This window comes from Ceratotherium simum, chromosome 3, assembly GCF_057802395.1.
Source record: "Ceratotherium simum simum isolate JZ-2026a chromosome 3, ASM5780239v1, whole genome shotgun sequence".
Lineage (NCBI taxonomy): Eukaryota > Metazoa > Chordata > Mammalia > Perissodactyla > Rhinocerotidae > Ceratotherium > Ceratotherium simum.
The window spans coordinates 72,631,931-72,655,909 of NC_141902.1; the positions used below are offsets into that span (position 1 = coordinate 72,631,931).

Genomic DNA, 23,979 nt, shown 5'->3' on the forward strand with positions numbered 1-23,979 from the left:
TGTGTAGAGCCGCAGGTAGTTTTTGAGGTTATCTTCTATGTGCCAGTCGAGATGAACTCCTCGTGTGACAAGCTCTGTAATGCTGTGTCTGTAAAGCACACGTCTTGGTCATCTGTATGGTAAGGCTTGGTATGAGCAGAGCAAGATCTACCTCACCAGGGGCCGGCCCCGTGGCTTGGCGGTTAAGTGTGCGCGCTCCGCTACTGGCGGCCCGAGTTCAAATCCCGGGCGCGCACCAACGCACCGCTTCTCTGGCCATGCTGAGGCCGAGTCCCACATACAGCAACTAGAAGGATGTGCAACTATGACGTACAACTGTCTACTGGGGGGCTTTGGGGAGAAAAGAAAAGGAGGAGGATTGGCAATGGATGTTAGCTCAGAGCCGGTCTTCCTCAGTAAAAAAAGGATTAGCACGGATGTTAGCTGAGGGCTGATCTTCCTCAAAAAAAAAAAAAAAAAAGATCTACCTCACCAAAGATAGAAATGCAAAGTGAGTTTTATCTTTCAGACTCCATGAATTTGATGAGCAGGTGGCTGCCGTTCGGGAGGGGATGGCCCGAGTCGTGCCTGTCCCCCTTCTTTCTCTGTTCACTGGATACGAACTAGAGACGATGGTATGCCAATCCCCACAAGCTGCCTCCCTGGGACTTCCTTTTGCATGGTGACCTATGAAATCAGTGCCACTAGTTAACCTCTCAGTTAAATTTTGGAAATCTGAGATATGCTTATACCTGTTGAATGAAGTGAAAACATGCTTGGGAAACAAGGGTACCCTGCCTCCCTCCCTCACAGCCCCCACCCCACACAAGGGTGGGCCACAGGGTCGAGGTCATGCAGGACCTGTCCTCGCACCTGTCTTCTCTTGCCTCCCACACCCACCCCTCCCCAAACAGGCCTTGGTAGAAAGAGTGATTGATTCTTTGCTGCAGTGAAGAGTCTTAAGCGTCGGCCCACCCTGACTGTGTCCCTCCACAGGTGTGTGGCAGCCCAGATATCCCTCTGCATCTTTTGAAGTCAGTGGCAACGTACAAAGGGATCGAGCCTTCTGCATCCCTGATCCAGTGGTTCTGGGAGGTGATGGAGTCCTTCTCCAATACAGAGCGCTCCCTCTTCCTTCGCTTTGTGTGGGGCCGGACGAGGCTGCCCAGGACCATCGCCGACTTCCGGGGCAGAGACTTTGTCATCCAGGTGTGGCTCCTGCACGACTTGGGTGTCAGCTGAGGGGGCGTGATCCTCGCACACAATCCTGCAGCAGATTGGAAAATTGGTCTCTTGTGTTATGTGGTTTTCCTTCTCCCTGGAAACAAAACTGAAAAACACCCAACTTCTTTGATTTGATAGCTCAGAATTTTATAACAGGTCTTGGGTACCGGTACCTACTTTTAAAAAATTTATCTGGCCACCACCAGAATATACTGCTATTATGTCAGTGTGTTCTAGATTTTGAGCACACACATCATTTAAAGCATTTGTTTGATTCCCTGCTCAGGTTAGGTGAATCACTAAGTAATGCTGCTTACTGAGAAAAATCAGAGTGCTCATCAGAGTCAGAGCAGGCGTTTTGCCTTGAGTTCTAACTCTATGGTCCCATGGTCAGAAATAGTCTCTGTCTTGCCGGGTCACTGAGGTGAAATGACCTGACCCCTCTGCCCCCTCGAGACCCTCAGGTGTGACTTTCCTGGTAGCAATACCATGGGGGTGGGAGGCTTCCTCGGAGGGGTGGGACGTCCACTCTCCTTGCATGCCTGGAAGGATGCAGGGACGGGCTCCTTGTCCCAAGGGCAGCCTGACCTGTGTCTGTAGCCAGAGTTACAAAAGTAGCCATCTCTCAGGGAGATCTTTGAGAGCACATATAGTTTTTCTGTCAAAAGGTAGGTAATTCCTGGTTTTTTCCCACAGTTCTTGCTGGCTTCCTAGTATCTTAATCTGTAGTGGTTGCAGGTGGGCTGATGGATTTACAGAGAGCTTCCCCATGTGGGGAGTGCTGAGCCAGGCCTGTGCCCACCAGGCTGGGGTCCCACCTGTGTCGACTGAGGGTGGATGGAGCCATCTGACCCTCTTCACGGCGTTGATTTATAAAAAGTAATTGTCACAGTAACCAACTGCTATTTTTTACTACAAGTGCTAGGCATTAATGAGCTGCTGCTTTCTAAAATTGGCTAGATTATATGTTTCCTGATATTTTATTATTCTTAGCCAAAAATATGATGATTTTTGTGAGAGTCAAGAGTCTAATGAACATAATGAAATAGATTTGCAGTTTTTCCTTTCCTGGTACATAGTCTCTGATTATTTAATATTTTTCATCAACAGGTGTTGGATAAATACAACCCTCCTGACCACTTCCTTCCTGAATCCTACACCTGCTTCTTTTTGCTGAAGTTGCCCAGGTATTCCTGTAAGCAGGTGCTGGAGGAGAAACTGAAATATGCCATCCACTTCTGCAAATCGATAGACACAGATGACTATGCTCGAATAGCCCTCACGGGAGAGCCAGCCGCCGATGACAGCAGCGATGACTCGGAGAATGAGGATGTGGATTCATTTGCTTCAGACTCTACGCAGGATTATTTAACAGGACACTGAGATGGAGAAATGCCATCCATTGCAAGACACCACAAGGCTGAGCAGGAGGAGAGCACTGCGGTTTTGAGTGTGGGCAGTCTGGTGTGTCTGATGAGAATACAGTCCTCTAGATTTCTGGGGGGCGGGCAGAGAGACTGTGGTTGCTCGTGATGGGAATAATGAATGGAATAATGATGGGGAATCAGCCTTGACATGGGCACTATGTGGACACTGACATTTATTTTTGAGACTTAAAAGGGTTTTCTCACCCATAATGCTGCATTACATGTAGGACTTCTGTGTTTACTAAAGTGTGTAAATGTTTATATAAATACTGAATTGCAGCGTCCCAAAAATGAATAAAAAGGCTTTTTACTAGTGGGTGCAATAGATTGTTTTTTTTCCTTTCTAGTGTTGTGCATTGTCTTGATTGTACATTGGAAATACTGTGTGACAATTAAATCATATTATAAATATTTCAATTAATTTTACTCTGAATTTGTTTATTAAAAGTTTTTTGAACATTAAATGATCAGTATTACTTGAATGCATCCAGAGGTTATTTAAACCAAAACAAAACAAAAAGGCCATTGGTCTCCCTCTTCCCCCGGTGCACATTGTAGCATATGCAGTATGTAACTTGAATTGAGGCCTTTCTGTGAGCAGTGTCATAACTTCTGTCATGGAAAGTATACTGTATATAATGTTTGTGTCATGTATATGCCTACATTTTAATTCCCTATAAATAAAACATCTGTCACAAAATTGTAAGCTGAACTTTCTTATCTGGTCAGACTGGCACTGGTGGATGTGCTACAACCCAAAGTAAACTAGTCTTTGATACATTAGTTAAAGCCATTCCAGTCTAGTTAGACTTTTTTGGTTACAAAAACCAAACTCAGTCCAGTGATGAAGGAGTGGTCATCAGGAGAATGGAGAGGTTCAAGGGGAGCCTTCAGGGTCCCTTCCCCTTTCCCTCATCCCTGTCTGTCTGTGCAGTCTTGGTTCCTGTCCCATTGGCCTGGGGTCAGGGGTGTTCTGATGCAGTTAGCCATGGGGCAGGATACGAGCTGCTTGTTCTAGGGTCGTGTGTATGGCAGGCTCTCTGCAAAGGGAAGGACTGAGACTAGGGTAGGAAAACTGGCTAACAGGTCTAGTGCACTAGAACTTGAGGTAAACGGTACACACGGAGACAAAAGTTGGGTATTTCATGTTAGGAGACTGTTTCTTTATTCAGGGATACAATATTTCACATTAGAAGATCCAAAGAGAGGAAGTTTCTTCTGGGAATTTATCCATGACCAAATTGGTGAATGCCCAGATTAGCCTTTTTTTCAACTTGGCTCAAAATTTCCATAAGCTGTGAGGTGTTTTACCCTCTTCTTGTCAGTCAGTTTTTGCTGCACAACATACTACCGCCAAAGTCAGTGGCATCAAGAAGCAGCATTTCTTTCTCTCATGCCTCTGGGCTGGCTGGTCTTGGCTGCATGGCTCTCGACAACAGGTTAGGTAGGGCTCTGCTTCGCATGCCTCTCTGACTGTCCAGGGCAAGAGAGCAAGTGAAAACAGGGCCATGCTCAGAACTACACCATCACCTCCACCTATGTTCTGCATGTGGCCAACCCCAAAATCAATGGGCTGGCAGATGTATTCTGTCTCTAGAACAGCGGTTCTCAAAGTCCTGTTTGCAGATCCCTGGGGTTCCCAAATCCCTTTCACGGTGTCCATGCGGTCCTCCCTTCTCCAACTACCTATCTGCACGAGGCCAGACCTTCTTCATATCCTTCAGCCAAAACACGTTGCGATATGTGGACTGCAGAAGCAGAAATGAGAATCCAGCTGTCTTCTCTTAATCCAGATAGTAAAAAGATTGGTAAGAATGTTAATGCTATTATTCTCACTAAAGTTTTTTGTTTTAGAAAATAATTTTTCAAAAATAGTATGTTAATAAGTAATGGGTTTGTTTTCATTTTAAAGGGAATAAATATTTTAAAACCTTTCCATTTTAATTTGCAATATGTTAACTATTGATAGATTAACTCAGATAAAAATTATTGAGGATTCCAAAGAGCTTTTAAGAGTGAAAAGGGGGCCGGCCCCGTGGCTTAGTGGTTAAGTGGGTGCGCTCCACTGCTGGCGGCACGGGTTCGGATTCCGGGCACTCACTGACGCACCGCTTCTCCGGCCATGCTGAGGCTGCGTCCCACATGCAGCAACTAGAAGGATGTGCAGCTATGACATACAACTATCTACTGGGGCTTTGGGGGAAAAAATAAGTAAAATTATAAAAAAAAAAAGTGAAAAGGAGTCGAGACTAAAATTGCCCCTCCAGAGGGAGGACCCGCAAATTCTCGACTGGTGATGTGGTCTAGGGAGGTGCCAACGTGGGACAACCGTGCCTTCCACCAGGCCAGCTTGTCTCTACTGTTTTTGCACTGTTCACAAGCAATTGCCTAAGATATACTCGTTATGAGCACTTTTTTTTTTTAACTTCAAGAATACTGGAGGATTATCTACATCCTCTTATACTACTCCACTCACACTCAAGAAAAAAAAGAGGAGGCACTTTGATTTTCATAGTAACAGTTTCTTCATTTTTGCCCAAGACAAATCTCTAGGACAGTTACATGTCATCTTCAATTTTTTATTCTCATCCAATTTATGAAGCCTAAAGTTATAGTTTATTTTGGCAGATTGAAACTTGTGCAGCAGAAACTATGGAAAGGTAAACTGGGGAAGGCAGGCTCATCCGTGCTAGGAATGGAACTCATCAGTCACACTGATAAAGGCTCCTTGATTTTGTTGGCAGTTTCCACCAACATTTTGAATCATGGATTAATCCTGTCTGAGGCAATAAGATGGTGTGATGCATCATGTTTGTTTTTCTACCAATAAAAGTGGTGGATGTGCACTTATAATGTGTATGAAGCTGCAATCTGCTTAGATTTACAAGAACTTCATATGGTATCCGACAGCCGTGTTGACCCTTAGAGTCCCTGACAAATTCATCCTGGTTTTCTCAGCAGAGACAGTCCCCAATATTGTCCCTCCAGGCCTGATAACCTCCCTTCCCCAGTGCTTGGTCAAGGGGCCGCTGGCCTCTCCTATCTCTGCTCCTCCCTGCCTGCCCTTGCACAGCCACCCTGCTCACATTTGTTCACAGCCACGTGGCCGTCACCTTGCTCTGCGGTTTCTCCATTGGCACTCTGTCCTTCCAAGCCCAAGGACAAGCTCCAGTCCCGGGATCAGCATCCTGGTGCACGTCCCACCCTGCGCCCAGGTGAGTGTGGAGCAGTACGGTGGATGCCAAGGGGGTGGCCCCTGCTCCACCCTTGATGCAGGACCTCAGAATTGGCCACTGGCTCTGTGTTGTCGCTGGACGATGGGCCCAGCTCTGGCAGGTGCACTTCTGGAAGCCGTATCTCATCATCTACAAATGGCAGCACCCGCCCCAGTGGCTGTTTGAGCAGGAGAGCGCGTGGAGGCTGTACCCTGCGGACAGGTGTTCAACTACACATTGTACTGTAGATGGTCCACTTTCATCAGCATGGAATACTGCCCGGCCTCACGGTGACCACTGGCTTCTGAGGTTGTTAAGTGGAAACCTCAGGGTTAACTAGAAATCTGGGAACACCAGAGAGAGCTTCCTAAATCCATGCACGTGTGAAGCGTCTTGACTTGCAAAACCAGCCAAGATACTTGCATTTGGGGGCAGTTGAAGAGAAGGCAGAAGTCTGAGCTATGACATTCCTTTTGAAATGTCATGGTTCATTGTGAAATCCGCTTTGAGTTGCTCTGAATTAAGTTAGCGGCGCAGACGGGCTCTTGGAGCCCCAGAGCGGCTCCGGGCCTGGGCTTTCACACGCCGCGCAGTTCGCACGTGGCCGCGGCGCCGGGCTGGGCCCCTCCTGCCGGGTCCTGTGGGGGTGTTCTGCGGGTGGGGGGTCGTCTAATTTCTGTGCAGCTCTGGCGTGAGCACCACCAACCCCGATTAAGCACCCATTGTTTTGTAGGAAGATTAACTTTACAGCAAGAATCCCTGCGGGGGCCCGTCTCCTGCAAATCCCGGTGGGCGCGAGAACCCGGCCTGAGAAGGGCGCAAATCCCGGCGCGAGTCGCGGGCGCGGCGCCTACAGGGGTCCCTGCCAGGGCAGCGGGGCGGGCGGGCGGCTGGGCTCGTGCAGTCGCCAGGACCGCAGGGACAGGGCGCCGAGGCGTCACCACTCCTGTCCCGTGTTAGCCCCAGGTCCTTCCGACGGCGGGCCGCCCGCGGGGAGTCCCCCTTCGCGGGTAGGAAGGGGGTCCAGAACGTGGGGGCCCCTGAGACCTCCGCGCGGCAGCGCCCCGTTATCCCACCTCGCCCGGGGGTAGCCCGGACCCTGCCCGGAAGGCACAGGGCACGTCTGGCGGGGCCCTCCTCCCTAGCTGCGGGCTCCGCCGTCTGTCTTGACCCGTCTCTGCGGCGCGGCGACCTGCGCCCGCGGGCCCCTCGGCTCTGCAGGGAGAGAGCGTGGGGGGCGAGGCCACTGGGCCGCGCTGCGGCGGCGCTGAGGCTCGCGGACGGCGGGCTCTGCTGCAGCGACGCGCGCCACACACCCTAAACTCTGCCACCGGCCGACAGTCGTCCTTGGCCTCCTGCGCTTGCTCTGCTGTCATTGTCGTGGGGGCCACAGGCATTTGGCGTCACCGTTGTCTCTGGGGAGGTTCCTTGTGAGGGACTGCCGGGTCGCAGCCCAGCTCTGCGCTCGCTGCGCGCACGCGCGCCCATGGAAGCCGGGGCTCCCGGGCCGTGCTGTCACCCGTCCTTCAGCCGGCTCCGATGGAAAGAGCCCCTCGGAGGGACGACGATTTCTCGAAGCAGTGACCCCCAGTCTCAGTCCGGGCTACTGGGAAATCTGCAGCTGACACGTCGGACGGAGCGGAGCCCGCAGATGCAGGGACGCTGGGCGTTGTGTGTCCCAGCCTTGGGACTAGGCCTCTTCTCTCTCCCTGGCTGGAGTGGGCTCGACCTAATGCTGGCCTGAGCCTCAGGACACTCCGCCAGGGTGAGGGGTGTGAGGGGCAGGCCCGTCGTGCCAGTCGCAGGGAGCCCAGGCAGGTGGGCCCCACTCCAGCCGCTTTTCAAAGGTTTCACCCCCCCATACGCTAAAGAGACTTTCCTCTGATGATTCTACCCAATGAATTTTCCTCTAGCTTATTACATTAAAAAAAAATAAATTTATTAGAACAATTTTAGATTCACAGCAAAATGGAGCAGAAGGTACACAGATTTCCCATATACCCCCTGCTCCCACTCATGCAGAGCCTCCCCCATTATCTACATCGCCCACCACAGTGCTACATTTGTTACAATTTATGAACCTACATGGACTCATCATTATCACCCAAAGTACATAGTTAACATTAGGGCTCTCTCAGTGATGTGCGTTCTATGGGTTTGGACAAGCATATAATGACACATATTTCATTGTAGTATCACATAGAATAGTTTCACTGTGGTAAAAATCCTCTGTGGTCTGTCTTTCCATTCCTCCCTCCCTCCCCAAAACCCCTGATCTTTTTACTGTCTCCATAGTTTTGCCTTTTCCAGAATGTCATACAGTTGGAATTGATACCAGCCCTGATGTCGATTCCCCTACATTACACCCAGCATATATGGAGTTAAAACCAAAAGCACCCATCCCCTTTCCAAGCTTCTTTAGTTACATTCATATGTAACTGTTGGTTTCTTTAACCTTTGTATCCCTGAGCTTCACTAGGAAAATAGAAGTTACAGATTATTAAAGCCCAGGTGGCCTCAGGCTGGGCTCATACTAAAGGTTTTGCTAATTACGGGTCCTTGAAGTTTATTACAGGGAAACTGAGAGAGACTATCAAGAAAATGAAGCTTCCCAGACCCCAACTCCTTGGCTTCCTGGTGCCAGAATCTACCAACCATCTCAGAGGCAGATAACCAAGGATACTCACCTGCAGATTCCGTTATCTTGCCATCCCCCTCCCTGCAAGCAGCCTCACAAGGCCAAACACAGGCTGGTGGGAGGGCACCAACCAGCGAGGCCATATGCTCCCCTTCCCCTACCTAAAACCCCAAATAAAAACCCCTATCTTTTTTCCCTTCCAGGAGGTGGATCTGAGTTTTAGCTCCCATCTCCTCATCTGGCTCCCTTTTGATAATAAAAGCCCTTTTCCTTGCCATAAGCCTGGCGTTCCAGTTTTTTTTTTTTTATTTTTGGCCCCTCTTGTGTGGCAGGTAAAAGAACCTGTGTTTGTGTTCAGTAACAGAATTATATAGTATGTAGCCTTTTCAGATTGGCTTCTTTCACTGTAGCAATGCCTTTAAGTTTCCTCCATGTCTCTTCATGGCTTGATAGCTTATTTCTTTTTAGTGCTGAATCATATTCCACTGTCTAGATGTATGATAGTTTATGTCTACTGAAGAACGTCTTGGTTGCTTCAAGGTTTTAGCAATTATGAATAAAGCTGCTATAAACATTCATGTACAGGTTTTTGTATGAATGTGTTTTGAACTCCTTTGGGTAAATACCAGGAGTGAAATTGCTGGATGGTATGGTTAGAGTATGTTTAGTTTTGTAAGAAACTGCCAAATTTTCTTCCAAAGTGGCTATACCATTTTGCATTTCTACCAGCACTGAATGAGAGTTCCTGTTGCTCCGCAGATTATTATATTTTAAAATGCCTGAAAAGTGTGTAATTTAAGTCCAGAAATCCTCCCATTGCTTGCATCATGCCTTCATTGTTCATTTGCTGCATCCTTGGCTGGGTGAAATCTGTGGTGATGTAAAACATGGCTCTAACGTTCTTTGACATTCTTCCCATCAAGAATTGGGGGCTGTCTCCTTCCCCTTGAACCTGGCCTCTGTGACTGCTTGGTTAATGGGATATGGCAGAACTGACACCTGCCAGTCCTGGGTTCAGGTCTCAAGGAACTGGTGGCTTCCACTCCTATCTCTTGGGCCCCAGCCACCATGTTGTGAGGAAGTCCAAGAGTCAGGGCAGAGGCTATGTGGTGGGGCCAGCAGACCCACTCCAGAAGTAAGGGAGTGCACCTCCAGATGCTTCCAGCCCCCAGACTCAAGTCTCTTCCAGCCTTCGTGCCACTATGACTGTCTTGGGGGTGCAGATTAGCCGTTTCCATTGTGCCTTTCCAAATTCCAGACCCACAGAACCTAGGGCATGATATATGGTCGCTATTTTTGTCACTAAACTTGAGGAGGGGATTGTTACAGCAGTAGATAAAGGGACCCCGTGTGAATCTGCATTTGATTTTTCCTCTTTCTTGGGTCACTCTCTGACCTGGGCCAAGAGGCAGAAGGAAGCTGCCCTGGGTGTCTGCCCAGCTTTCCCTCTCCCGCATCTCTTAGGGGTCAGTGCACAGGCGGGGCAGAGCCACCTGTGGGCACCAGTGCATGAGCAGGACATGTGGGCTGTGCAGTAAGAGCAGGCAAAGACTGGGGACCACAAGGCCTGCACAGAGGGTGACCACAGAGACCCCTGGGAGAGGGTAGGATTCCTAAAGGGAAGCTGCAGGCAGGTTTGGAATTTCCTTCAGGACTTTCCTAAGCCATCTAAGAAAAGTGTGACTCTATGGTCATATCTTGGTCAAATCACCGATTCATACCTGAGGCTGGCTCCAATCACTTCTGCCTGAAGAAATCCAGTCCGCCTTCACGGTACAGCAGTCACCCTGAATTACGCTGCAGGCTTCTAATGACGCTATCTGTATCCAGTCTTTATTCTCGCTGCCAGGAAGGGAACCCTCAACTGGACCTGGCTTCAACAACCAAGAGGATTGGTTGGCAATGACTAAGGAGCCCAGAGATGGAGAGCTGGTGGTTTGGTCCAGCGTGGTGCCTGGTCTCAGAGACTGTCCTGCTCTGTGGGGGCTTCACTGCCATGTGGGTTTGCACAGGGTAGATGCCAATCCCTGGCAGGGAGGGGATTTCCTCCATAATTGGGGCCACACAGGCTCATCCCTGGAGCAGGGTAGGGTGGACCCCACTGCAAACATTTAGCAGCTACACAAGGAACATCGGCCAGGCTTGGGGTCAGCACATGGACGTTAGTGACACAGGCATTGGGCACAGAGAGCCATGTACTTGGCCACAATTGCTCTGCTGGTGCTTCAGGACCCTATTTTGGACCAATCGGCCTGCATATCGAGGGTCCCAGTGCGTGGATGCCATTCTGGAAGGGCAATGGCAGCCTGGAACCTTCTGTCCACTCAGAGTGCCTGCACATTCATGCTCTGGCGCCCCCTTGCCACTTTCAGCTCTGTAACCGTGTCCTTGAGGCACTGGAGGAGGACTCGCAGGTGCAGGGCTGAGCCTGATGTGCCTGCGTTTCTGGGGTGACCACAGGCTTCGCAGTGCCCCCTGCTCCACAAGGACGGAGTTTGTTGCCGTGTCCACACCAGACTCATCTGGCAGCCTGAATCTGGGTGTCATCTCAGAGAGCTCAGGCTCTCCTGCTGTTGCAGCTGGCACTGGGACTGTGGTGTGGTGGTGCCCATCTTGCTCCGGGAGGCCTAGTGGCCCTGTGTCCTTGGTCCTCGGCCCTGGGCAACTCTGACCACGCTCTGTCCTGTGTAACGTGTTTGTTACTAACTTTGTGCCTTCCAAACACCTAACACAGCCGGGCTCCATGAATAAACGACTCTCCCAGAGAGGTTTATAGAGGTGCTTCCCACAAGGAGACCTTTTTGTTTTCTGCCTGTTACAGTGGATGAGCCAAGAGCCTTGGACTTCCTGCCAATCCCTAGGCAGTGCCTGGTGGGCTAAAGCCTCAGTGGGGCTGCCTGGTCCACTGCAGGCCAAAGTGTGTCTGTGTAGCTTATGCATCTGTGTGTGTCTGTGCATGTGTGTTCATGTGTTGGTGTGTGTGTAATTATGTGTCTGTGCACGTGTGTTCATGTGTTGGTGTGTGTGTAATTATGTGTCTCTCTGGGTGCCTGTTTATATTTCTGTGTGTGTTTCTGCAACTGTGTGTACGTAGTCTGCGGTGTGCGTGTGTGTGTCTGTGTAGTTTGTGTGCCTGAGTGTGTGTGTCTATGGCTGTGGCAGTGTATAGTTTATGTGTCTCTGTGTGTGTGTGTCATATTTCCTCGTGTATCTGTGTGTCAGTGTGTAGTTTATGTCTGTGTGTGAGTCCATGCACGTGTGTATCTGTATATGAGTGTGTCTGTGTGTAGTTTCTGGGTCTGTGTTTCTGTGTCTGTGTGGGGTCTGTGCATGTCTCTGTGTGTGTGTGTGTGTGTGTGTGCACGTGTACGAGAGAGAGAGAATGCGCTTTCCACAAGTGTAACCTTGGCGACAGCCCTAGGCTGGAGGGGAAACCAGGCAATGAGAATAAGAGGAACGATGGTCAGGTTTATCAGCTCTAGCAGAGAACTCTTAAAATGCAGAACAGGAAAAAGTAGGCAGAATATTCACTCAGTTACGTTTCCCCAATTCTTGTTCATACGGAAAAATCTGTTACAAGTACTTGGCTACCTTCCATAAAGTAGAGCTTGAAATGGGCAAAGCGAGGGGAGACTGTCAATCAGTTTTTGGAGAAGGCACTGAGATTGGTCTGGCCTTTTACCAAGAACCTCTTCCCTCCATTCCCTGATGGCTCTCTTCCAGCTCTCAGGGTACGGAGGCGTCCTCCTCCTGCCCTTGCGGGCCGCCCAGGCGGCGTGCGCAGGCGGGGAGGGCCCTCCTCCGGGTCCTGCAGGCCGTCCTGGGGGCGTGCCCGCGGTGATGCCTGTGGGCGTGGCCAGCCCGGAGCGCCGCTCCCACCGGCCCCGCCCCGCGCTCCCCAGCACCCGCGCTCCTGCACACTCTCCTTACTCGAGGTTTGCGCTGCGCTCACCGTTCGGAGCTCTCAGCTTGGACGTTAAACTTCACTCTTGGAGAAAGTTCAAGTCTTCAGGTTAGTCGGGAGGGAGGAGGTGAGGAGCTAAGCTATTCTGGGAGCAGGCAGGGTTTTAACAAGCCTGTGCTGAGCTGTTGCCGATGGAGCAAGGAGAGTGTGCAGATACGTGTAAGACTGAGTGTCTGGCGTGAGCACCCGGCGCCCACTGCCGCGCTGAGCGGTGTCTGGGTTTACTGGAGCGGCGCGCTGGGAGGCGGGTCGCAGGACAGAGCGGGTGGGCCGCAGGACGGGGGTTTGGAGGCGCTTTCACGGCGAATGTTCTGCTTGAGCTGCAGCGCGGCATCTGCTCCCTGCCGCACACACGTGAGCGGGTCAGGCGTTCTGCGGAATGGAATGCGCGGGGCGAAAACATTCAATCCGCAGAGCCCTTCTCACTCTGCCACACACGGTGAATAAAGGATTTGAAGTCGCCAGCTCTGTCCAAGGACAGGGACGTTAGGCACAGGCGTCCCCGGGTGTGGACGTTCTTGGGTTTACAGACCCAGGCCTGCTCAGGGGCGCAGGGTGCCAGGCACTCCGAGGAACAGGACCTGGCTGCTTGTGAAGTTCCCCAGGGCATCCTCTGAGCAGGGATTTAGGAGGTGTGACAGCTCCGCAAGGTGTAGTGCTTCTGAGGGAAAGGAAACAGGAGGCTGTTAGCAGTGTGGGCAGCTGCTATCTCCTGAATACAAGGCAGTCAATTATACCCTCAACCACTTAGGAAATGCTCTACTTGAGGTTTGCTTGTCCGGGGTGGGCATGCGGTCTGCTGTCCAGGCCCCTGGAGCAAGGCCTGCCCGCCTCGGGGGCTGGATCTTGAAAGCATCTGGTGATACCAACTCGCACATAATTGCTAATGAGGATTAAATCTCCTTAGAAACAACAGAGGTGAAAGCTCTAGGTAAGCCGTAAAGGATTGCACAAAAACTGCTTATTATTGCAAATTTAGTTTACAAACACTTGAGTGCAGTTCACAACAGGTGTAAAGTGGAAGTGATTTAGGAACAAAAATTTGCAAAGTTTTATTACACTGATGAAAAGCAAATCCTGATTCTGTTCTTGTTCTTGAGAAGGCCACGACCCCCATGGGGTTAGCTGAGGTCTGAGGACATCACGAATTATGGGGAAGAGGGAGGCTCTGGCTGCCTGGAACAGCCGGGAAAGGTTTTAAGCCCAAGGCCATGTGAACAGAGGTGCATTTTGGAAAGATCAGTGTGGCTGGGTGGTGGGGAGCAGCTGGGGGGCTCGAGAAAGCCACTGCTGAGTCCTGCCCACTAAGAGGCTGGCTGCATGGCCAGGGCAGAGGGCACTTTATAGGTGAGGGGTTTGCAGGGATAAGGCGGTCGTCCTGGGGGGCTCCAGGTTTGTGATGGGTGCACCTGGATGGATGGTGGGACCAGTCACAGGACCCTGGGGAAGGGCCAGAAGTGACTTCAGACGTCTGCCAGGGCGTTTGAGTACCTTTGAGACATCAAGGGAGACAAGTAGGCAGCTGGGCACAGTGGTCTGGGCTGCAGAGGGGAGCTTGGGGGTCACCTGTCCATGGGTGAAATCGAGACCTCTTGAGAGAGGGGAGAGAAGAAGGACCTTTTAACTGAGGTGTGGAGAGGTGGGCCTGCAACGGAGAAAGGAGAGGCCAGAGAGGGGGAGGACAGCCTAGAGGCTCCGAAGGAGGCTGCCTGCGCAGCAGGGGACCAGCCAGTGTGCGGCTCTGAGACTGTTCCAACTTCCCATACATTGGAAATACGAGCAGAGACCCCATAGACCGAGTCTCTCTGGTTAGCATTTGTGGGAGCTCGCTGGTCTGGCTTTTGTTATTGTTTCCAATTGTCCTGCCTGGCGGGCCCGTGGAGGCACTTCCCTGTGAGAGCAGGCTCATCTGGGCCCATCGTCGAGGTGCAGTTCTTCTGTTTTAATTTTTTTTGCCTATGGATGTCCAGTTGCTCCAGCACCACTTGTTGAACAGGCTGACTTTCTTATGTTGAATTGCTTTTGTACCTTAGTCAAAATCCACTGGGTGTATTTGTGTGGGTCTGTTTCTGGGTCCTTTGTTCTGTTCCGTTGATCCATGTGTGTATCTCTGCCCACACCACACACACTCTTGGTTACTGTAGCTATAGAGTAAGTCTTGCAATTGGGTAGATTGGTTCCTCCCATTCTAGTTTTTTTCAAAACTGTTTTAGTTTTTCTAGATCATTTGCTTTTCCATATAAATTTTAGAATAATCTTGTCTGTATCTACAAAAAGTCTTGGCAGAATTTTGATAGGCATTGCATTAAATCTATATATCAATTTGGGTAGAATGGATATCTTGACTATGTTGTCTTCCAATCCATGAACACAATTTATCTCTCCATTTATTTAGATCTTTGATTTCTTTCATCAACTTTGTGTAGTTTCCAGCGTATGAGTTAATACATGTTTTATTAGATGTATACCTAATTATTTAATTTTTTAAGCAATTGGAAATGATATTGTATTTTTAATGTTGATGTCAACATGTTCATTGGTAGTATATACAACTATTCTAGATTTTAAAATATTTGTCTTGTGTTCTATTAGTTCTATGAGTTCTAGAATTTTTGTGTAGATTACTTGGAATTTTTCATGTATAAAATTATACCGTCTGAAAATTGGGACAGTTTTATTTCTTCCTTTCTGCTCTGCTTTTATTTCCTTTTGTTGCCCTATTGCACTGGGTAGAACTTCTAGTACCACGATGAATAGCCGTGGTGAGAGTGACATCCTTGCCTTGCTCCTGATCTTAGCAGGAAAGCTTCGAGTTTCTCATCATTAAGTATGATGTTAGCTGTAGTTTTTTTGTTAGATATTCTTTATCAAGTTGAGGAACTTCTCTTCTATTCCTGTTTTTCTTGAGTTTTTATCATGAATGGGTGTTGAATTTTGTCAGATGCTTTTTCTGCATCAATTAATATGATCATGTGATTTTTCTTCTTTAGCCTTTTAATATGATAGATTATATTGATTGATGTTTTTATTAGCTTTATTGAGATAATTGACATACCATACAATTCACCCATTTATGGGGTATGACTCAATGGTTTTAGAATATTTTAGAATATTCACTGAATCGTGTGCCCATCACCACAATCAATTTTAGCACATTTCCACCAACCAAAAATGAAACCCCATACACTGTAGCAGTCACTGCTCATTTCCCTCGGACCATGCCTTCTTCCCCCTACCCTAGACAGCCACTAATCTATTTTTTGTCTCTAGAGATTTACCTATTTTGAAGATTTCATATATAAATGGAATCAGGCAATGTGTTCTCTTTTGTGATTGGCTTCTTTCACTTAACATAATGTTTTCAAAGTTTGTCCATGTTGTAGCATGCATCAGTACACTATTCCTTTTTATTGTGTTATAATATTTCCTTATATGGGTATATCACATTTTATTTATCCATTAATGAGTGATGGACGTTTGGATTGTTTCCACTTTTTGATTTTTATGAATAATGCTTCAATGAATATTGATGTACAAGTTTTTGTGTGGAGATATGTTTCCATTTCTCTTGGGTATATACCTAGATGTGGAATTACTGGTTCATGTGGTAACTCTACATTTAACATTGATTAATTTGTGAATAATGAACCAGCCTTGCATCCCTGGAATAAACTCTATTTGGGCATGGTAATAATTCTTTTTATATATTGCTGAATTTCCTTTGTTAATATTTTGTTAAAGGGCCGGCCTGGTGGCTTAGCGGTTAAGTGCGCATGCTCCACTACTGGCAGCCCGGGTTCAGATCCTGGGGGCGCACCGACGCACCACTTGTCTGGCCATGCTGAGGCGGTGTCCCACATACAGCAACTAGAAGGATGTGTAACTATGACGTACAACTATCTACTGGGGCTTTGGGGAGAAAAAGGGAAAAAAAGGAGGAGGATTGGCAATAGATGTTAGCTCAGGGCCAGTCTTCCTCAGCAAAAAGAGGAGGATTGGCATGGATGTTAGCTCAGGGCTGATCTTCCTCACACACACACACAAAAATATATGTGTATATATATATATATTTTGTTAAATATTTTTGCATCATTTTCATGCAAGATATTCGTTTGTAGTTTTCTTTTTTTTATTGTCTCTATATGATTTTGGTATCAGGGTAATACTGGCCTCATAAAATTAATTGGGAAATGTGTCTTTTATTTTCTGGAAGAGATTGAGTAGAGCTGGTATTAATTCTTCTTTAAATGTTTGGTAGAATTTTCCAGTGAAACCATCTGGGCCTGGAGAGTTCCTTTTTTGGGATCTTAAAAATTCACATTCAATTTTCTGAGTAGTTACAGGGCTATTCAAATTACCTATTTTTTATTGGGTAAGTTGCACTAATTTGTGCTTTTGAGGAGTTTGTCCTTTTCATCTGTGTTGTCAAATTTTTGTGTATAGAGTTGTTCCATTATTACCCTTTTGATGTCTGCAGGGTCTGTAGTGATATTCCCTGTTTCATTTCTGATACCGGTAATTTGTATTCTCTCTTTTTTTCCTTGTCAGTCATGCTAGAGGTTTGTTAATTCTATTGATGTTTTCAAAAAATCAGCTTTTTGTTTCATTGATTTTCTTTGTTGTTTTTTGTTTTCTATTTCATTGATTTCTTTTTTTTCTGTGAGGAAGATCAGCTTTGAGCTAACATCCATGCCAATCTTCCTCTTTTTGCTGAGGAAGACCGGCCCTGAGCTAACATCTATTGCCAATCCTCCTCCTTTATTTTTTTCTTTTCTCCCCAAAGCCCCAGTAGATAGTTGTATGTCGTAGTTGCACATCCTGCTAGTTGCTGTATGTGGGACACCGCCTCAGCATGGCCAGACAAGCGATGCGTGGGTGTGTGCCCGGGATCCAAACCCTGGCAACCAGTAGTGGAGAGCACGCACTTAACCGCCAAGCCACAGGGCCGGCCCCTGTTTCGTTGATTTTTTTGCTCTTATGTTTGTTATATTCTTATTTCTGCTTGCTTTAGGTTTGTTTTGCTCTTTTTTTGCTAGGTTATTGAGATGAGAGCTTAAATTATTTGAGACTTTTTCTCCTTTCTAATATGAGCATTTAGTGCTAAAATTTCCCTCTCATCACTGCTTTAGCTGTGGTCTATAAATTTTGATATGTTGTATTGTCATTTTTATTCAGTTCAATATAATTTTGATTTCCTTTGAGACTTCCTCTTTGCTGAGACTTTTTTCATTTGTTTCAAGTGTGTCTGTCATTGCTTGTTGAAGTATTTTTATTTTGACTACCTTAAAAACCTTTGTCAGATAATTCTAACATCTCTGTCATCTCAGTATTGTCATCTATTTTCTTTCAAGTTGAGATTTTCCTGGGCATCACAGGTGATTTTTTTTATTGAAACCTGCCTCTATTGAGAAAAATTTAAATTATTAGCATGAATTTTATTGCTCATTTTATACTGTGCAATATTGGTTTAAAATGCAAATACGAGAGTGTTTAACTTGTATGTATGTGGAATTGCATAAAACTAACTCAAATGTTTTTATTTCACTCTTTGATACAATCATATTCTACCAACACTGTCTGCCTTCTGCTTACTGATGAGTAAGTCATCATTTTCAACACAACTGATGGGGTAAAGCAGGGAAATCATAATAGTAAGGAAGTAGTAAGACTTTCTTGGTCATTTGGGTTTCTTCAAAGGCCATTGCCTTTCTGTATTTGAAGTAAATTCTGGTTTCACCAGAAAGTGGCACTTCTTGGGCTTCTCAGTGTCCCTACTTACTCAGTTGTAGACATAACACACTTACCTTGTACTTGCTTTGAACTCCCAGACACCCTAGGTCCTCCAGAATTTGTGATCATGGGGCATTTCCAGCCACTATGTGGACTGAATGACAAGGAGTGGTGGACCCACAAATTGTACTCACTCCACCCACAAGCGTATGCAATGTTCTCAATGCTGCAAATCCTACTCAACCAAAGCTCACAGTAATTCTTGGCTTCACAGCAACCCTTGATAGCAAACCAGGATGCTGCAAATTAAAGCTGTGGGATGCTGCCAAAGATAAAAAATAGAATGGTGATGGTTTAAAACAAAATCCAAAAAGTAGTACACCATAACCTTACAAGTATGTATTTTTTTCTCATTTTTGTAATAGGTATTATTATTTTATCATTACAAAAGAATTAATTTCCTAGATGTAGAAATCATTAAAATCATAGCACAGACAGAGACAGAAGAGAAAGCCCCAACTGTCTGTACCTCCACCACCTGGAGGAGGCTGTGTCTTTCTGTTTTTCTGTTTTATGCATATAATACCTACATATTTATTTCAAGAAAAATATCCCAGTGTATCAATGTTTTTTTCCATATCCTTAACATTTCCCAATATCAGTCAATATTCCTTTAGAGCATTTTTATGGTTGCATAGTATTTCATGCTATGCACATATCACAACTTAACTAATACTCTGTTGTTGAATACTTAGGTCACGACTAGTATGAAATGTGCTAGAATGTTCATCCTTGGAGATGAGCATACTCTGTTTCCTGTATGATATTAGAATGCTGGAACACTGGAAGGGCCTAGTTATAAGAGGCATCTATGGTACCCTTTAGAAGTGTGGATTCCCCAAGGTGTAGATGATACTCTCAGTTTATTTTTAATCAATGATGTTTTCTTTTTGGCTGACTCTAGTGAGAAGAGTGGCAACAGACAATGCATCTAGAGAGCAAAGATGGCAGTCTGACCTCCGGCACACTGGAGATGGAGCTACATCAGACGTCTGCTCCCACCTGTGCTGGCCTGGGAGGGCCAGGGCTGGCAGGACACACCATGAGCAACCGCAGGCCACAGCAGGGAGTCAGCAGGGCAGACCCCCTGAGCCCCTACACCAGCAGTGCAGCCACGTGGAGCCACTGGGCTCCTCTGGATCCGGAATTTGGCTCATTCCTCACAGAGGGGAGGTGAGTTTAAAACAGTTTTATTTTGTAAATGTGGAATTCACAAATATTGGATTTCCATGAACATAGTTCCCCCACATTTTTAGTGGGAGAAATTTCCAGAAATTATGCAAGAATCTTTCCAGCATTACATCACTTTTTGAATAAATGCTGTTTATTCAATATAAATGAATAAATGCTATTTATTCAATATAAATGAATAAATGCTTTGAATAAATGCTATTTCTAAAATGTAGCTAACTAACTCCAAAAGATAATAAAAATAGAAAAGAGAGTTTTTAGCATGAAGACTTAGCATTCACTGTATTATTTAAGGCATTAAAAGTATTACATGACTTTTAAAAGTATATGTATGTATCTTAGAACATATTTTGTTCCTATAAATATGTCAAGTGAATCAATTGAATATTGTTTTTCATGTCAGAAAAATCTGGATTTACATAAAAAAGAAAACCTTTTGATAAACCCTTAAGTATTTACCAATGTAAAAACAATAAATAGACATAAAAGTAGCATCCTGTGAGCGAACATCTATGCATGTCCATGTACCCTGCAGATCTGGGTGCCCTTGTCCCCACAGGTGATAAGTCTTGCTCTGGGCAGTTGTTCAGTCAGAAGCCTGATTCGCGTAGTACTGACGGTCTATCATTGCAAAACGCAGAGTATCACAGAAACGCATGCAATATGGCGGATGACCCCGCCACTTGTGATGACCCTATGCCCTCCCCTTCTCCAGGGTAAGACCTATCCTGATTTACTGTCCATCTCACCAGTGCACATGCTCATACTTTTACTGCGTGTTTATGTATCACTAAATAGGATATGCTCTTGTTTTGCAAATGGTGAAACTTTGAGTTGCTCTTTTTCTCTAGCATGTTTTTGAGATTTATCTGTGTGGATGCCTGTAGCTCTTGTTAATGCATTTGGACTGCCTGCATAATATGTCAGTATATAAATATGCCACACTTTATATATCTTCTCCTGTTGGTGGCTATTCTGTTTCTCCCATCAGTATTTTGCTATTAAAATGGCCCACAACAAACTTTCTCTTACAGCTTTTTCTAGGGTACAAGTAGGAGGTTTTTGGGAGTATGTCTCTACTTGAGAATGGAATTGTTGGTTCCTAAAGTATGTGCACCTTGGAATTTACTAGATGCTACCAGATTCATAATTGTATCTATTTACCTTCCCACTAGCAGGGGAGGGTCTCAGCACCTTCTCAGCATTCAGTACTGGGGACTTCAACCAGGGAAGATGTGATGCACGTGACGTACTATGTCCCGGTTGTCCTGATTTGCATTTCCTTGTTGACCAGCAGAGTTGACCTTCTTTCCACGTGTTAGATGTTCGGGTTTGTTTTTCCTAGTGTGCTGCCTCGTACTTTTTGCTCATTTTTCTAATGGATTTATATTTTTCTCACCATGTTGCAGTTTAAAAAAAAATTCTGTCTATTAACCCTCTTCGTGTTGCAGGGTCTTCTCCCAGCCAGAAGCTCATCTTTTCCTTTTATATATGAGTTTTTTTTGGTGAGGAAGATTAGCCCTGAGCTAACATCTGTTGCCAATCCTCCTCTTTTTTGCTAAGGAAGATTGGCCCTGGGCTAACATCTGTGCCCATCTTCCTCTACTTTTTTATATGTGGGACGCCTGTCACAGCATGGCTTGATAAGCAATGCATAGGTCCACGCTCAGGAACTGAACCTGCGAACCCTGGGCTGCTGAAGCAGAGTGCATGAACTTAACCACTACGCCACTGGGCTGGCCCCCTTTCATATTTTTAATTGAGGTATAATTCACCAAAAATAATGTCTAGATCTATGAGTTTTGACGAATGCTTCTAGTCATGTAACCATCTCCATACTCAAGATATCAAACATTTCTATCACTCCAGAAAAATTCCTTCAGCCCCTCCTTCTCTCTGGCAGCACCTGGTATCCACTGATCTGTTTTGTGCCCCTATACTTCTGCCTTTTCAAGCATGTCATACAAATGGGATCACCGAGTCTGGCTTCTTTCACTTAGCATACTGCATCTGAGGTTCATCTAAGATGTGTGCCCCTTTTCATTGCTGAGTGGATTTTTACACTTCGTTTATCCATTCACCTGTTGAAGGACATTTGGACTGTTTCCAGGGTTTGGTGATTATGAGTAAAACCACTATCAGTATTTGCATACAGGTTTTCGTGTGAATTTAAGTTTTAATTTCTTTTGGGTAAATGCCTAGAAATGGGCCAAGTGCCATGCCTAAGAATGGGTTGCTGAGTCATTTGGTAAGTATGTGTTTAACTGTATAAGAAATTGCCAAACTGTTTTCTAAAGCAGCTGGACCATTTTGCATTTCCACCATCAATGTATGAGAGTTCCGGTCCTTGGCATCCTGCCAGCACTGAATATTTACTTTATTTTTAATTTCAGCCATTCTAATAGGTGTGCAGAGATATCTTTTTGTGGTTTTTATGTTTTTTGTAGGTGGGGTTTGCTTGTTTTCCTGTTGTTGAGTTTGCAATTCATTATATATTCTCAATCCAAGTCTTTTATCGAATATATGTTTTCCAAATATTTGCCAACAGTTTGTGGCTTGTATTTGCATTCTTATAATAGTATCTTTTGAAGAGTGGAAATTTAAAATTTTGATATAGTCCAATTCATCAGTTTTTTGTGTATGAATTATGCTCTTGGTGTTGTATCTAAGAAATCTTTGCCTAACCCAAGGTCACAAAGATTTTCTCCTGTTTTTTTTCTTGTAGAAGTTTTGTAGTTTTAGGTTTTATATTTAGGTCTATGATCCATTTGGAGTTAATTTTTGCATATGCTGCAAGGTGTGAGTCAAGGACTATATTTTGCTTGTGGACATCCAGTTGTCCCAGCACCATTTGTTGAACAGACTACACTTTCTCCCTTGAATTCCCTTTGCACCTTTGTCAAAAATAAATTGGTCATATATCTGTAGGTCTGTTTCTGAGCTCTCTGTTCTGTCCCATTGATCTATGTGACTATCGTGTCATTAATACTACACTCTCTTGTTTCCTTCAGCTTTGTAAAAAGTTCTGAAATCAAATAGTGTGAGTCCTCCAACTTTGTTCTTTCTCGAACTTGTTTTGGCTCTTCTATGCCCTTTTCCTTTTCACATGCATTCTACCATCAGTTTGTCAATTTTCGAAAAAAAAAAAAAGAAAAATTCCTGCTAGGATTGGAACTGCATTGAATCTGTGAGATGACTTTAGGGAGAATTGATATCTTAATAGTATTGAGTCTTCTGATTCAGCAACATGGTATATTTTTCCCTTTATTTTGTTCTTAGTTAATTTCTCTCAGCAATATTTTGAAGTTTTCAGTGAGCAGATGCTGGGCATACTTTGTTAGATTCATCTCCAGATAGCTCAATTTTTTTTTTTTTGGTGAGGAAGATCAGCCCTGAGCTAACATCCATGCCAATCCTCCTCTTTTTGCTGAGGAAGACCGGCTCTGAGCTAACATCTATTGCCAGTCCTCCTCCTTTTTCTCCCCAAAGCCCCAGTAGATAGGTGTATGTCACAGTTGCACATCCTTCTAGTTGCCGTATGTGGGATGCGGCCTCAGCATGGCCGGATGAGCGGTGCATCGGTGTGCGCCTGGGATCCGAACCCGGCTGCCAGCAGCAGAGCGCACGCACTTAACCACTAAGCCACAGGGCCAGCCCCAGATAGCTCAATTTTTGATGTTACTTCAAATGGTGTTTTAAAACATTAATTTGCATTTGTTCACTGTTAGTGTATAAAATATGATTGATTTTTGTGCATTGATCTTGTATCTTGCAAACTTGCTAAACTCGCTTATTAATTCTGGTAACATTTTTGTTTGTAGATTCTTTTGGATTTTCTAAGTAGATAATCGTGTCTGTGAATAAGGACTTTTTTATGAATCAACAACAAAACCAATTGTCTTTCTATACACTAGTAATAAATAATCTGAAAATAAAATTAAGAAAACAGTTCCATCACAAAAGTATCAAGAAGAATAAAATTCTTAGGATTATATTTAAGAAAAGAAGTGAAGACTCATACACTGAACACTATAAAATATTGCTGAGAGAAATTGAAGATAATTTAGATAAATGGAGAGACTTTCCATGTTCATGAACTGGAAAACAATATTATTAAGATGACAGTTTTTCCCAAATTGATCTATAGATTCAACACAATCCCTAAAGCGATCCCAGCAAGGCTTTTTTTTTGAGGGGCAGAAATTGACAAGCTTCTCCTAAAATTTATATAGAAAAGCAAAAGATCCAGAATAGGCAAAACAATCTTGAAAAAGGAAAACAAAGTTCGAAGACTTTTTTCTTCTAGATTTCAAAACTTACATCAGAAGAATGATGTCAGTGAAATGGCTGAGTAGGCAGTTCCTAGCTCTTGTTCCCCTGCAGAAACATTGAACAAGCAGAAACTCGCAGAACCAACGTTGTCAGAACTCTGGAAACCAGTCGGAAATTTACAGTAACCAAGAAAATGCTGAACCAAGTAAACGGCAACTTGAAAACAGTAGGAAAGTTTTGTGGCATTTTTTCTTGCCCTTGTCCACCCCTTCCCCATCA

At 45.4% G+C, this 23,979-nt stretch overlaps 2 protein-coding genes across 13 annotated transcripts in view; both read left to right on the plus strand.

The window, feature by feature from the left end:
- The window catches only part of HERC2 (HECT and RLD domain containing E3 ubiquitin protein ligase 2), a 236,909-nt gene extending 233,862 nt beyond the window's left edge, over nucleotides 1-3,047 (plus strand). For all 11 annotated transcript variants that reach the window (XM_087428800.1, XM_087428792.1, XM_087428797.1 and 8 more), the window contains 3 exons: nucleotides 509-614; nucleotides 976-1,188; nucleotides 2,314-3,047. In XM_087428800.1, the coding sequence (XP_087284926.1) occupies nucleotides 509-614; nucleotides 976-1,188; nucleotides 2,314-2,586 (592 nt within the window). In that variant the 3' untranslated portion in view covers nucleotides 2,587-3,047. The remainder of the gene's footprint in view (nucleotides 1-508; nucleotides 615-975; nucleotides 1,189-2,313) is intronic.
- Nucleotides 3,048-12,389: 9,342 nt separating this feature from the next.
- OCA2 (OCA2 melanosomal transmembrane protein) overlaps nucleotides 12,390-23,979 on the plus strand; it is a 350,637-nt gene continuing 339,047 nt past the window's right edge. For both annotated transcript variants that reach the window (XM_004421907.3, XM_087428803.1), the window contains exons 1-2: nucleotides 12,390-12,495; nucleotides 19,142-19,410. In XM_004421907.3, the coding sequence (XP_004421964.2) occupies nucleotides 19,163-19,410 (248 nt within the window). In that variant the 5' untranslated portion in view covers nucleotides 12,390-12,495; nucleotides 19,142-19,162. The remainder of the gene's footprint in view (nucleotides 12,496-19,141; nucleotides 19,411-23,979) is intronic.